The 13,918-nt window shown below is 47.0% G+C and overlaps 1 protein-coding gene across 1 annotated transcript in view; it reads right to left on the bottom strand.

Moving 5' to 3' along the window:
- The window catches only part of Cacna1f (calcium voltage-gated channel subunit alpha1 F), a 48,253-nt gene that overhangs the window by 8,884 nt on the left and 25,451 nt on the right, over positions 1 to 13,918 (bottom strand). The window contains exons 23-39 of the mRNA XM_090326819.1: positions 13,812 to 13,918; positions 13,638 to 13,725; positions 12,380 to 12,487; positions 12,237 to 12,289; positions 9,204 to 9,350; positions 7,714 to 7,915; positions 7,479 to 7,637; positions 5,933 to 6,043; positions 5,623 to 5,706; positions 4,824 to 4,844; positions 4,263 to 4,391; positions 3,087 to 3,152; positions 2,728 to 2,819; positions 1,921 to 2,080; positions 1,559 to 1,686; positions 1,180 to 1,276; positions 894 to 996 (exon numbers count right to left, since the gene is read on the bottom strand). Coding sequence (XP_090182945.1) covers positions 894 to 996; positions 1,180 to 1,276; positions 1,559 to 1,686; positions 1,921 to 2,080; positions 2,728 to 2,819; positions 3,087 to 3,152; positions 4,263 to 4,391; positions 4,824 to 4,844; positions 5,623 to 5,706; positions 5,933 to 6,043; positions 7,479 to 7,637; positions 7,714 to 7,915; positions 9,204 to 9,350; positions 12,237 to 12,289; positions 12,380 to 12,487; positions 13,638 to 13,725; positions 13,812 to 13,918 — 1,855 coding nt within the window. The remainder of the gene's footprint in view (positions 1 to 893; positions 997 to 1,179; positions 1,277 to 1,558; positions 1,687 to 1,920; positions 2,081 to 2,727; positions 2,820 to 3,086; positions 3,153 to 4,262; positions 4,392 to 4,823; positions 4,845 to 5,622; positions 5,707 to 5,932; positions 6,044 to 7,478; positions 7,638 to 7,713; positions 7,916 to 9,203; positions 9,351 to 12,236; positions 12,290 to 12,379; positions 12,488 to 13,637; positions 13,726 to 13,811) is intronic.

Here is a 13,918-nt window from a genome sequence, read left to right on the forward strand (position 1 = left end):
AGGTGTAAGAGTTAAGATTTGGGTCTTTTACTTTACGAGTTTGTTCCTGTTACTCTTCCCACGAACTCTCCTATTCTTTTCTCTCCACTTCTCCCATTTCCTACACTTTTTGCTTTGTTGCCTTCCAATTTTCTTTCTTTCTTTTTTTTTTGCCAGTCCTGGGCTTGGGCTCAGGGCCTGAGCAATGTCCTTGGATTTTCTCAAGGCTAGAGCTCTACCACTTGAGCCTCAGCACCACTTCCGGCTTTTTTCTATGTATGTGGTACCGAGGAATCGAACCCGGGTCTTCATGCATGCTAGGCAAGCACTTTAACCACTAGGCCAAACTCCCGGCCCCCAATTTTATTTCTTTGTGTTGGTACTGGGGCTTGAATTTAGGGTCTGGGCATTGTTCCTGAGTTTCGTTTGTTCAAGGCGAGTGTTCTACAACTTCACACACAGCTGCACTTCTGGCCTTTTGGTCATTAATCACAGATAAGGGTCTCACAGACTTTCCTGACAGGGCTGGCTTTGAACTGCAATCCTCAGATCTCAGCCTCCTGTATAGCTAGGATTACAGGTGTGTGCCACCAGCATCTGGTGCTCTTATTCCTTTATTATTTCCATTTCTCACCCATCCCCCACACCTTCCATATTGTTTTTTTCCTTCTTTTGATGGTGCCAGTCATGGGTCTTGAATTCAGGGTCTGGGTAATGTTCCTTAGCTGTTTTCATTCAAGGCTGGCTCACTCTTCCACTTGTGCCACACCTCCACTTACAGCTTTTTGGTGGTTAGAGACACAAGTTTCGTAGACTTTATTGCCTGGGCTGGCTTTGGACAATGATGCTCAGATCTACGCCTCAGCTAGAATTACAGGCTACTTCAGCTGTTGAGCCACCAGCACCCAGCTCACCTTCTGTCTTGATCTTCAGGGATGTTCGAACCAGGGCAAAGAGTGTGGCATTGAATGTCACCGTCCCATCTGAGTTGAGAGGCACGTTCATTGCCACAAGTCTCTGCAAACATCAGAATCCATTCTGAGAAAATGCCAGGTATGCAGACAAGAATGCCTAGACTCAGAAACCTTTGGGGATGAGAGCAAACAACTATCCCCACCCAAGCCAAGTCCTTGTCCCTCCCTATGCAGTACTGAGCCCTCCGGAAGACCAGGAGTGGACAGGAAAAGGTGGAACACAAACCTTACAGGCCACTCGGTGTGGGCACAGCTTCCCAAATCCCAGAGGGGGCTGGATTCGCCTCAGCAGGGCAACCACATCCAGGTGCTTGATGCGGCCCCTGAGGTAGTTGGGGAAGGTTCCACTGGACTGGCAATAACCACTTCAACCCTTTCTTGAGGCCCAACCAGCTCATTACCACCTCCCACACTAACACCTTGATGTCTTTCAAGGAAGAACTGGAGGATAGTTGGGAAAGGACAGAGGACAGGGACAGTAGAGTTCTGGGGGCATCTACCTGCTAGGTAATAGAATGCACTTGTCAGTGTTTCTGGGGCTAAGGGACTGTGAAGGACATTGCAATGTCACCTGGGGATTCTAGGTAAAAAGTTAAAGGGCATACTTGGCCCCAGGATCATATTCAGACCAGATCCTCTTGAATTCATCAAGGTGATGGGGGCCCAGGATGGACCAATCTCTGGTTAAATAATCGAAGTTGTCCATGATCACAGCCACGAAGAGATTTATGATCTGTGGGCCAGTGAGCAAGCAAGGATTAGGTACACTGAAGAGTCAGGGCATGGGGGCTTGGAGGGAGGCCAGGAAAATCCTAAATTACCATTAGGTCATGAGTCTCTAGGTAGATTGTACTATCATGCCAGCCCCCCTCAAGATCTGGGCTGCTTGCCTTACTTGGGCATCCCTAGGCACCTGGAAGCCAGCCCCTACGGTGGTGATAGTGGCTTTGGGGGAAATATTTCTCACCAGGAAGGCACAGAGCATGAAGAAGCTGATAAAATAAGCAATGGCAAAATTGCTACCACAGGTAAACTCTTCACCAGGACCAAAATCGGACTCTGGGTCACATCGGTTTCCAGGAAGGCTGGCAAGCATTATCTCCTGCCATGCCTCACCAGTGGCACACCTGGAGGGGGGCACACAGGAGTGGCATTCTGTAGGAGAGGATATGCAACCATGGACAGTAGAATTATGGGGATTGGGAGAGTGAGGTGGTATCCAACTTCTCCCCAGAGATTATACCCAGCACACACATTATGATACTTTAGCAGCTAGCATGAACATGTGGATAGTGTTTCTGTAGGGCCAGTCCTTGGTTGAATTGATGGTTTAGGCACTGTCTTCTGAGCCTTTTTGCTCAAGGCTAGCGCTCTATTACTTGAGCCACAGCTCCATGTCCAGCATGTTGGCAGTTAGTTGAATATGAGTTTCATGGACTTTCCTGCCTGGGCTGGCTTGGAATCAGGATCCGCAGATCTCAGCCTCTTGAGTAGCTAGGATTACAGGCGTGAGACATCAGCTGATAGTGAGTTTTTAAAGTTATCTTGCCTCTTTCAGATGAAGGCAGTGTGGATTCGGAAAGGGGTTGTATCTTCCAGACAGAAAAGAAAAATGGCTATGCCTAGAATAATATAATGATTTACCCTAAATCCTACCCTGAAAAGCCTGGAACTCCATGCTGCCCTGTTCAAGCAGTCTGGGACCCAGAGAGGGTATATGGAAACTTGGAGACATACTGGTGACCTAGATGGCAGGGAAATGGGAAGTTGTCACCTGAATAGAAGGAGCACAGCCTGTGGAAAGGTCTGGAAGTTGTTGTTTCGGTTGATCTGTGTGCCATCCTGAAGAGCCACCTTGCCAAACATCTGTAGGCACACATGGGCTATATCAGGAGGTGAACCCATGTCTCTACATGTTCCAACCCAGATCACACCTGCTAATAGTTGGAAGGTCCTCAGAATGCTGACAAGCAAGCATGGAAGGTCCATTTCACAGATGGGTTAGATTGACCTGGGGCCATCAAATTTGCTTGTTTTTCTACCTAACACCCCTGCTTTGGGGCTATTACTACCCCATTACTTTCCTTCCTGCAGAAGAGGGGCAGAAGGATGTTGCCTAGGGTCTCCACTTACCTGCATTCCAATGACGGCATAGATGAAGAATATCATTGCTATGAGGAGAGCCACATAGGGTAAGGCCTATAGAGATAGGTGGAGGATAGACACTTATGTTCAGGCCAAGAGCTGTAAGTACCAGAATGCACTGTTTCCCTTGCCTAGGCCTGTTGTGAGATGAGTTCATCAACAAAATACCTAGGACTGGGGCTGGGAATGTGGCTTAGTTGTACAGTGTTTGCCTAGCATGCATGAAGCCCAGGGTTCGATTCCTTGGTACCACATAAACAGAAAAGACCAGAAGTAGCACTGTGGCTCCTATGGTAGAGTGCTAGCCCTGAGCAAAAGAAGCTTAGACACAGTGCTCAGGGCCTGAGTTCAAGTCCTAGGACTGGCAAAAAAAATCTAGGAATGGGCCTAATGGGACACACCTATAATTCCAACTACTCTGGAAGTAGAGATCAGGATGGTTGAGATTCAAGGTTATCCCAGGCAAAAAGTAAATGAGACATGATCTCAACAAATAAGCCAGACATGCTGAGCACTGATGGCTCACGCCTTTAATCCTAGCTACTCAGGAGGTTGAGATATGAGGATTGGGATTCAAAGCCAGCCCAGGCAGAAAAGCCTTTTTTTTGTAAGAGTCTGATCCCCAATTAACCACCAAGAAAAGGAAGTGGAGCTGTGACTTAAAGTGGTAGATTGCCAGCCTTGAGCAAAAGAGCTCAGGGACAGCACCCAGGCCCTGAGTTCAAGCCCCACAACTGACACAAAATAAGCTGGACATAAATATAGTCCTTTAAATCTCAGTTACACAGAATGATCACAATCCAAGGCTAATCAGGTAAGACCTGGAGACACTATCTAAAAAAGAACTAACAAAAAGGACAACTCAATTGATGGAGTACCTGTCTAGCAAGCCCAGTGCCCCGAGTTCAAACCCAGTACCACCCATAAAGTACCTGAGTATCAATGTCTTCCAAATGTGTTATAGTATTAAACAGAATATAGTAAAGTCAGTGAGGCCAGAGGCATGTTGGGAATTGAGAGCCCAGGAAAAGAGAGAAAGCTGGAAATAGTAGAGTGAAGTGGGTATTGCATGTTGGGAGATGTAGTTCTAAGGTAGTAAAAGGGCAGGCTAAGATGTGTCGAGAAGAGGTGAGATATAGTCAAACAGATGGGGTTGAGGATTACCTGGAAGGATTTGATGAATGTCCAGAGCAGTGTCCGGATCCCTTCTCCCTTACTGAGAAGCTTGACTAGCCGCATGACTCGGAAGAGGCGAAAGAAGGTGATCGATATTCGAGAGCTGTCTTCAGAGCTCTGTGATTCAGGATACAGCAGTGATGTTCTGGCCACTCCTGTCCCCAGTCAACTCCCTTACTGCATGCTTTGGGTTTCCCAACTGCCAAATCCCTCAGAACCCAGCTCCCAGTGTGGTTAAGGAGTCTTTCTTTTCTTTCTTTTTCTTTCTTTCCTTCTTTTTTTTTTTTTGGCCAGTCTTGGGCTTGAGCTCTGAGCTCTGTCCTTGGACTTTCTCAAGGCTAGCCTTCTACCACTTGAGTCACAGCACCACTTCCAGCTTTTTCTATGTATGTGGTACCAAGGAATCAAACCAGGGTCTTCGTGCATGCTAGGCAAGCATTCTACCACTAGGCCAAACACCCGGCCATTATTTCTGAGAAGGACTCTTAGGACCAAAGGGAGGGAGGGTAGAAGAATGGAACAAGAGAGTGTTTCTTTTGGGTAGGCTACCTCGCCAAGGTGGCCACCATTCTGTAGGGACATATCACCAAAACAGAGATGATAGAGGAGATGATGAGAGCAGATGTTCAGATGTGCAAGGAGAGAATGATGGACAAGGTATAAGGTATGATGGAGGAGGTTGTGCAGATCAAGATGGTTGTGGACATAGTTGGTAATGGGGGTAGTCGGTGAGGAGTGTATAAAGGAGATGAGGGAAGAACGACATTGAAGGAAATGATGTAGCCAGCATTTCACAGAGACGACATAGATGCGAACCAATTGACAAACCAAGGTGGCGATGGAAGCAGCAGCATTGTCAGTTGAGGTGATAGAGCATGTAGTGCCCAATGGAGAAGTTGATGGAGCCACCAGTGTTGACAGTGGTGATGACAGAGCCAGGAAAGGGCAGGTGTTGGAGATGATGCAATTGATGGAGGAAATGGAGCCAATGAAGTAGTCAGAGGAGATGATGGAGCCCAAGGCAGAAATCAGTACAGATGATTGCAGCCAACGGAGAGGGTGATAGAGGTGATGGAAAGGAAACCAAAAATAAGAGAAAAAGCATTGCAGGAGATTTTTACAACCAGTGGACAGATGATGAAATAGTGGCAGGAAGTTGGGAGAGGGAGGGAGACTTCACCTGAACCCAACATGGATTCTGAAGAAATAGAACTTGAACGAGGAGTCCTAAGTCTCTAGGAGAGGGGAGGATGGGAATGGGAGCCACCTATCTGAAGAAGGAAGGCCCTGAGGTAGAGATGGGCAAAGGTTTGGTGTGGGGGAGAGGGGTTAGCAGGGCAGTTCTCACATTGACTTCAGTGACGGCGATATCCACTACACTGCCCACCACAATAAGAGCATCAAACGTGTTCCAGGCATCAGCAAAGTAATGCTGTGGGCAGAAAAAAGGTCATTGCACTTTCTTTGCTATCTGCCTGGGGTAGGAGTAGCAGCAGTGGCAGAGAGTATTAGCGATGTAGGACCTGGCTTGGGCCACAAAATGGAATGGACCTGAATCTTGCTCTCTAGTCTCATGATTACAGTCTCCCTGAAAGTTCTGCAGTGAGCTTCACTCCTAAGGAATGCACCACCGGGATGGGTCTAGGGCAGGGCTGTACCTTGGGTTTGAAGGCAATGATTTTGAGCACCATCTCGATAGTGAAGAGCCCAGTGAATACCATGTTGAGAATGTCCATGGCGTAGTTGAAGGGAGCGGTTTGTTCATAATGCTGGGAGAGAAAAGCAAATGAGGACAGAACCTGAAACAGCGTTTTGTTGGGAACCATATAGTCTCAAGCCTGGGCTCTGGTAAGTCTGGGGATATGAAAGCATTATGGGTTGGCCAAATACCTTGTATTGCCTGCTTTTCATTAGAGATACTAGAAAGGCTGCTTTTTGATTTTTTTTTCTTTTTGTGAGTAATGGGGCTTGAACTCAGAAATTGGGCTCTGTCCCTGAGCTCTTCAGCTCGAGGCTAGTGCTCCACTACTTTGAGCCACAGCACCACTTCCTGTTTCCTGCTGGCTAATTGGAGATAAGAGTCTCACAGACTTTTCTGCCCAGGCTGGCTTAGAACAGTGATCCTCAGATTTCAGTCTTCTGAGTAGCTAGGATTATAGGCATAAGCCACAGGTACCTGCCTACTTCTTTTTTTTCCAGTCCTGGGCTTGAGCTCAGGGCCTAAGCACTGTCCTTGGGCTTTCTCAAGGCTAGAGCTCTACCACTTGAGCTTTTTTCTATGTATGTGGTACTGAGGAGTCGAACCCCGGTCTTAGTGCATGCTAGGCAAACACTTTACCATTAAGCCAAACTCCTGGCCCCCTGCCTATGTCTTGATTTCTAACTATTCTTACAAACTGGTAAAGCAAGTTTTGTTAATGGAAAAGTAAATATGAGTTGGCTGTTGGTTGACAGCTTCTGTGAGAAATGTTTCGCCTGCAATTAAAACACTCAAATGAGAGTAGTGCCTTGATTGTGGTTTTGATGTCTACAGCAGCTATCTTGTGACCAAAAAGCACTAAGCAAGGAAATGACAGCCAGCTTGCCAAAAATGGTGTAGAAACATGGCCAGAGCCTGGATCTTTGGTTCATTTTCCAAAGGCAAACAACCTTTCTCTAATGCTTCTCATTATGTGAGAAGCATAATTCATATTTCATTTCATTCACTCTAGGATATATATATATATATTTGCATTTTAGAATATTTGAAATTGGAGTGTATTTTACAACAAATGACAACTTACAATGGCCATGAACCATTCTTTTCACATTTTTTTTGCCAGTCCTGTGGCTTGAGCTCACGGCCTGAGCACTGTCCTTGGGCTTTCTCAAGGCCAACACTCTACGACTTGAGCCACAGCACCACTTTTGTTTTTTTCTGTGTATGTGGTACAGAAGAATCAAACCCAGGTCTTTATGCGTGCTATGCAAGCACTCTACCACTAGGCCAAACTCCCGGCCCTTCACATTCTTATGTAACTGAAATCAGGATGCAGTGTATAATTATTGGCCTTAGAATGATTTGGAAAGATGTGGCAAATATGTCAAGTCTCTATTAGTTGGGAGGGTTTTGTTACTTGCAGCCTAAAGCATCTCCAAGCATTCCCAGTGGGTAGTAAGAATAGGAGCACGTCTATGACAAGGATCAGGATGGGGAGCTCAAACCTGCATGGCTAGAGCAACCGTGTTGAGTAAGATGAGCAGGAACATGAGGTACTCAAAGGCAGCAGAGTTCACAGTGGCCCACACACGATACTGATGCGGGTTCTTGGGGATGTATTGGCGGAGTGGCTGGGCCTTGAGGGCATATTCCACACACTGGCGCTGCATAATGGTGGAGGGTATGAGTAAGCTGGGAAGTCTCAAGATAAGGGGAGAGGAGTTGGGAGTCAGAGGTCACCTGGTTCTTGTCCAGCTCACAGTTTTGGTACTCCTGCTCTCCCTGGGCACGGAAGGTGATGATAACAAAGCCCACAAAGATGTTCATCATGAAGAATGCAATGATGATGATGTAGACGATGAAGAACACGGAGATCTCCACGTGGTAATTGTAGATGGGGCCTTCATCTTCTGCATGTGCATCAATGGCCTTGTATAGCAGTCTGTGGGAGTGAGTATGGGGTGGGAGATGAGGGTAGAGGTGGGGACAGGTGAGGGAGTATCTTAGACCCCTTCAACCTGCTTCCAGACCTCACACATACACCAGAATCTCCTGTATAGCACCTCAAAGGCTCCTATATTCTCCACCTAACCCCTTGGGATCCCATACATTCTCTAAAGATCTTTACCAACCCCTCAAAAGTCCCCATATTTCTGCTCCAACCCTGACCCTAATATTTAAGAAAACTTTATACAGTCTTCTAAAGATTTCCAGCTAGCTGGGCCCTGGTGGCTCACACCTGTAATCCCAGCTACTCAGGAGGCTGAGACATGAGGATCATGGTTTAAAGCCAGCCCAGGCAGGAAAAGTCTGTGAGACTCTCATCTCCAATTAATCACCAAATGGGAGTGGCACTATGATTCAAGTGGTAGAGTGCTACCCTTAAGCTGAAGAGCTCAGGGACAGCGTCCAGACTCAGAGTTCGAGCCCCACGACCAACAACAACAAAAAATCTTCAGATAGACTATCAAAGATCCCACAAATCTCCCATTTCCACAGAACTTCAAATACCCTTATTCAATCACATGGCAACCACATGAGTTCCCCATAGGTCTCCCACAAGTCCATAAAGATCGCTAAATTTGCCTATCTTTTCAAGTCCTCTGATTCATCTCCAAGTGGCAACCGGAAGATGTGTGCAGCTCACAGAAATCGTTGAGTCCCCTGTTATATCCCTTGATGAACCCTCTCTCCATCTCCCATCTCTTCTCAGCCTCCATAAATCCTATCCAAATCATTTGTAAACTTCCATTTAGTTTTTCAGAGACTTGTAGCCAATTTCTGTAGACTCTTACCCAAATCCTCAAAGAACTTACAGTCTGCTTTTGGAGATATGCCCTTCTCGCCCCCACCCTATCAGTCCTCTTATACAGCCACCAGTCTCTGGAGACTTTTTTCTGGTCATGGGGATCGAACTCTTCGCCTGGATGTGGTCCTTAAGCTCTTCATCTCCGAGTCAGTACTCTACCACTTAGAGCCACAGTGCCACTTTCGGTTTTCTGGTGGTTAACTGGAGATAAGAGCCTGGACTTTCATGCCTGGGCTTTCTGCCACCTTCAGATCTCAGCCTCCTGAATAGCTAGGATTACAGGCGTGAGCCACCAGCACCTGGCTTCTGGAGACCTTAATTACCTCCCCAAGGTATGTCCCCATACATTACCAGAAGATCCCCAACCTATTTCTTAGAGACTTCCACCCAGTCCCAGCCATCCCTAGGGCCCTGCTCTCACGCAGGCCAGCCTTCAAAGGTGGATACAGTGAACAGGGCCATCATGGCTGAAAGGACGTTGTCAAAGTTGAAATCACTATTGACCCAGAGCCGCTCCCGAACCAGGGGGCGTGACACATCTCCATCAGGGTAGATGAGGAAGGAGCCCCTGTGGATGGTGCAGATAGAATAAGTGAGTGAGGAGAAGTGGGGGGCTGGGGGAAGGGGTCTGAGGATTATAGCATGAAGGCAGCAGGCATAGTGATAGAACTAGACTGTCTGAATTCAAATCCTATTCTGCCATTTTCTGCTCTTAACTCTGTCCAGCTTTTTTGTTGCTGTTGGTAGTGATCATGGGGTTTGAACTCTGGGCCTGAGTCCTATCCCTGTGCTCTTCAGCTCAAAGCTAGTGCTCTACCACTTGAGCCACAGCAGCACTTCCAGTTTCTGGAGGTTAATTGGAGATAAGATTTTCATGGAATTTTTTTGCCCCATCTGGCTTTGAACCACAATCCTCAGATCTCAACCTCTTGAGTAGCTAGGTTTAAAGGTTTGAGCCCCAGGTGCCCAGCTGTGTCCAGCTTTCTGCTGCTTATTCGGATATAACCTCTCAGATTTCTCTGTCTGTGCTGACTCTAAACTACATTTCCTAGATTTTTAATTTCCTGAGTTGCTGGGGTTATAGGCATGAGCCACCCAGAACCTAACAAGTAGCCAGACACTGTGCTGAGCTTTCCACACAGGTAATTTTGACTGTAATATAATTTTCAGCAGTGACTTGGCTTCTCTCGGCAGCTCTCTAAGATAAGCGCCACTTTCATCCCTATTTTTTTCAGCTGAAACAAACTAGACTACACAAGGCTAAAATATGCTTCAAATCACATGAATTGCAGCAATGTGTGGCTCGATGGCTCGTGTTTTTTTGGGGGGGGCAAGGAGGTAGTACTGGGGTTTGCACTCAAGGCCTGTGTGCTATACCTCAGCTATTTTATCCCCTCAAGATCAGCACTTTACCATTCGAGCCACAACACCGCTTCCTGTTTTTTTGGTAGTTGACTGGAGAAGAGTCTCATGGACTTTCCTGCTCAAACTGGAGATCCTCAGATCTCAGCCTTCTGAGTAGATATAATTATAGGCATGAGCCACTGATGCCTTGCCATTAATTTTATTTTAAAGCATCAATTATTGCAGTACAGGGGGAGTTGCACTCAGGGCCTCATGTGTGCAATGAAAGCATTCTGCTCCTTGAGTCATGTCCTTAGCACTTCTGCTTTTGGTTTTTGCAGAATCTTACATTTTTTTGCCCAGAATGGCCTCTAACTTAAAACTTCCTGTCTATAGCTTGCTGAACAGTAGATGTGCTAAAACCACATGCCTTTTTTTGTGGGGGGACAGTCCTGGGGCTTGGACTCAGGGCCTAATCACTGTCCTTGGGCATTTCCCAAGGCTACCACTCTAGCACTTGAGCCACAGCACCATTTCTGGCCTTTTTTGTGTATGTGGTACCAAGGAATCGAACCCTGGTCTTCGTGCATGCTAGACAAGCACTCTACCACCAGGCCACACTCCCAGCCCCAACATGCCTTGTTTTTTTGTTGTTGTTGTTTTTCATTTTATTTTTTATTATAGAGGTAATGTATATAGGAGTTACAGATACATTTGACAGATAGTAGGTGCATTACTTCTCACACATTCATGCCTTGTTGTTCTTGTTTTTTGCCAGTCCTGGGCTTGGGCTCAGGGCCTGAGCACTGTTCTTGGGCTTTTGCAAGGCTAGAGCTATACTGCTTGAACTATAGCACCACTTCTGGCTTTTTGTCTATGTATGTGGTACCAAGGAATCGACCCTGGGTCTTGGTGCATGCTAGGTAAACACTCTACCACTAGGCCAAACTCCCTGCCCCAATGCCTGTTTTTAAGACAGGATTTTGTTAGATTTGGCCTGGGTTGGGTTATTACTGTGATCTTTCTATTTCCATCTCCAGAACACAACCCATGCTCTGGAGCACAAACTAATAGAGATGCCTCTAAAGAAAACCCTGGGGCTGGGAGTGTGGCCTAGTGGTAGAATGCTTGTATAGCATGCACAAAGCCCTGGGTTTGATTCTTTGGTTCCACATATACAGAAAAGCCAGAAGTGGTGCTGTGGCTCAAGTGGTAGAGTGCTAGCCTTGAGAAAGCCCAAGGACAGTGCCCAGACTCTGAATTCAAGCCCGGGTCTGGCAAAAAAAAAAACAAAAAAAAAACCAAACAAAAAAAACCCCTGGGATTTGAAACAGGAAAGACATTGCTAGGGGTCCTGGAGTGGAATGTGAGTAACTCTGAGAAATATAGAGAGGGATCTTGGGAGGTCATGAAGATGGCACTTTAGGCTTGATGATGTCAGACATCCTCTGCTAGGGGAGCACTGTACTCCTAGGCCACACTCCTGGCTCCTCAGGCAGCCTCTGTAGTTTTGTGTGTGTGCGTGTGTGCATGTGCATGTGTGCATATAAATGCATACATGCATGTGCATGCATGCATATGCATGCTAATCTCTGGGCTTGAACTCTGGACCTGGACACTGTCCCTGAGCTTTTTCACTCATGTCTATCTCTCTACAACTTGAGGCACAGATCCTCTTCTCCTTTTCTTGTGGTTAATTGAAGATAAGAATCTCACAAACTTTCCTTCCCAGGCTAGCTTTGAACCACAATCCTCAGATCTCAGCCTGTTTTTTTGTTGATCGTCCAACTTGAACTCTGGGCCTGAGCACTGTTTCTGAGGGCTTAGTTGGAGATTGGAGTCTCATGGTCTTCAGTGCCTGGGCTGGCTAGATCTCAGCCTCTTAAGTAGCTAGGATAATAGGCTTGAGCCATGATCACCGAGTAACCACTCTAGTTTTTAGAGTTCTAGGGAGGTGGGTCTTGGGTTTTTTTGTGGGGAGACTGTGGGCCTTGGGGACTTAAGGAAATCTACAGTTCTTGGGTAGAGGCTTTGCGGGTTTCAGGGACAGGTCTCTATGGCCTCTTGGAGGGGTTCTGGGTTTCATGGAGGCAAGGCCTCAGGCACTCACTTGCATTCTTTTGGCGTGTGCTTAGCTTCATCAGTACAACTGTAGAATTTCCCCTGTAGAAAGAGGCCCACATCTGTCTAGTAGGTTTCCCCTTGTCCCATGAATTGCCCCATGCCTGGACCTCCCCCTGGCGTTTTCCCCACCTTGAAGAGTTGCACACCAATGCAGGCGAACATGAATTGCAGGAGTGTGGTGACGATCATGATGTTTCCAATGGTCCGGATAGCCACGAACACACACTGTACCACGTGCTGCAATCACAGCCCCGACCCATGGCCCAATGGAAAACATAGGCCGAGGTGACCACGTGCAGCGATTCTGGTGATGGATACAAACTCAAGGACTTGGGCTAGGGACATGAAGTAATTTATTGGAGATATGTGGTCAAACACACATGGTCAGAGGCCGGGAGTTTGGCCTAGTGGTAGAGTGCTTGCCTAGCATGCACGAAGACCCGGGTTCGATTCCTTGGTACCACATACATAGAAAAAAGCCGGAAGTGCTACTGAGGCTCAAGTGGTAGAGCTCCAGCCTTGAGAAAGCCCAAGGACAGTGCTCAGGCTCTGAGCTCAAGCCAAGGACTGGTAAAACACACACACACACACACACACACACACTCAAAAGTAGTGACATGGACTCACACATGCTGGCACTAGCTAGGAACAAATGTTTGTGAGTCTTGATGTTAGGGACATAAATTAGATAAATGTGACCACTAGTAAGGAATGTATGGTCAATCACTTGTAAGAAACAAATCAGTCCTCGAAGGCAGTAAAGAATGATTGGCTAAGCTAGATGCAGTGGCTCCCACCTGTAATCCTAACAACTCAGGAGGCTGAGATCTGAGGATTGTAGCTCAAAGCCAGCCAAGGCACTCAAGACTGAGAGACTCCTATCTCTAATTAACCACTAGAAAACTTGAAGTGGCCCTATGGCTCCAGGGGTAGGGTGGTAGCCATGAGCTGAGGGACAATGCCCAGGCCCAGAGTTCAAGCCCCATGACTGACCAAAAAAAGAAAAGAAAGAAAGAACAAAAGAAAGACTGACTAAGTCAGGTGCTGGTGGCTCATGCCACTCAGGAGGGGCTGAGGTCTGAAGATTGCAGTTCAAATCTAGCTCAAGCAGGAAAGCTCGTGAGACTCTTATCTCCAATTAACCACCTAAAGTGGCATTGTGAAAAAAAAATAAAGTGGCATTGTGCTCAAAGTGGGAGAGTACTAGCCTTGAGTGAAAAAGCTCAGAGGCAGTTCCCAGTCCATGAGTTCAAGCCTCATGGTTGACAAAAAAAAAAGTATGGTTACATATTGGGTCCAGACTATATATGGTTACACATCAGTGCAAAAGGCCACTTAGATGAGCTAACCTGGCTCGAGAGGAGGGGCTTTCTTGGGGTGGGCTTACCTTGAGTCCCTTGGCCCTATTGATGGCTCGGAGGGGCCGCAGCACTCGGAGAACACGAAGAATCTTCACTACAGAGATGGCGCTTGAGCTGGGGGAGGGAAGGTCCTCAGCCCTTGATCCAGGCTAGTCCTGGCTTTGGGAGAAGGAGAGTAGGCAAGGGGATGTGTTACTTACTGGATGCCAAAAGAGATGAGGGATACACTGACCACAAGCAGATCCAACAGGTTGAACCAGCTGCGGCAGAAGGAGCCGCGGTGCAGGAAAGCCCCAAACACTGTCAT

The sequence above is a fragment of the Megascapheus bottae genome, chromosome X (assembly GCF_031878675.1).
Source record: "Megascapheus bottae isolate mThoBot1 chromosome X, mThoBot2.hap1, whole genome shotgun sequence".
Lineage (NCBI taxonomy): Eukaryota > Metazoa > Chordata > Mammalia > Rodentia > Geomyidae > Megascapheus > Megascapheus bottae.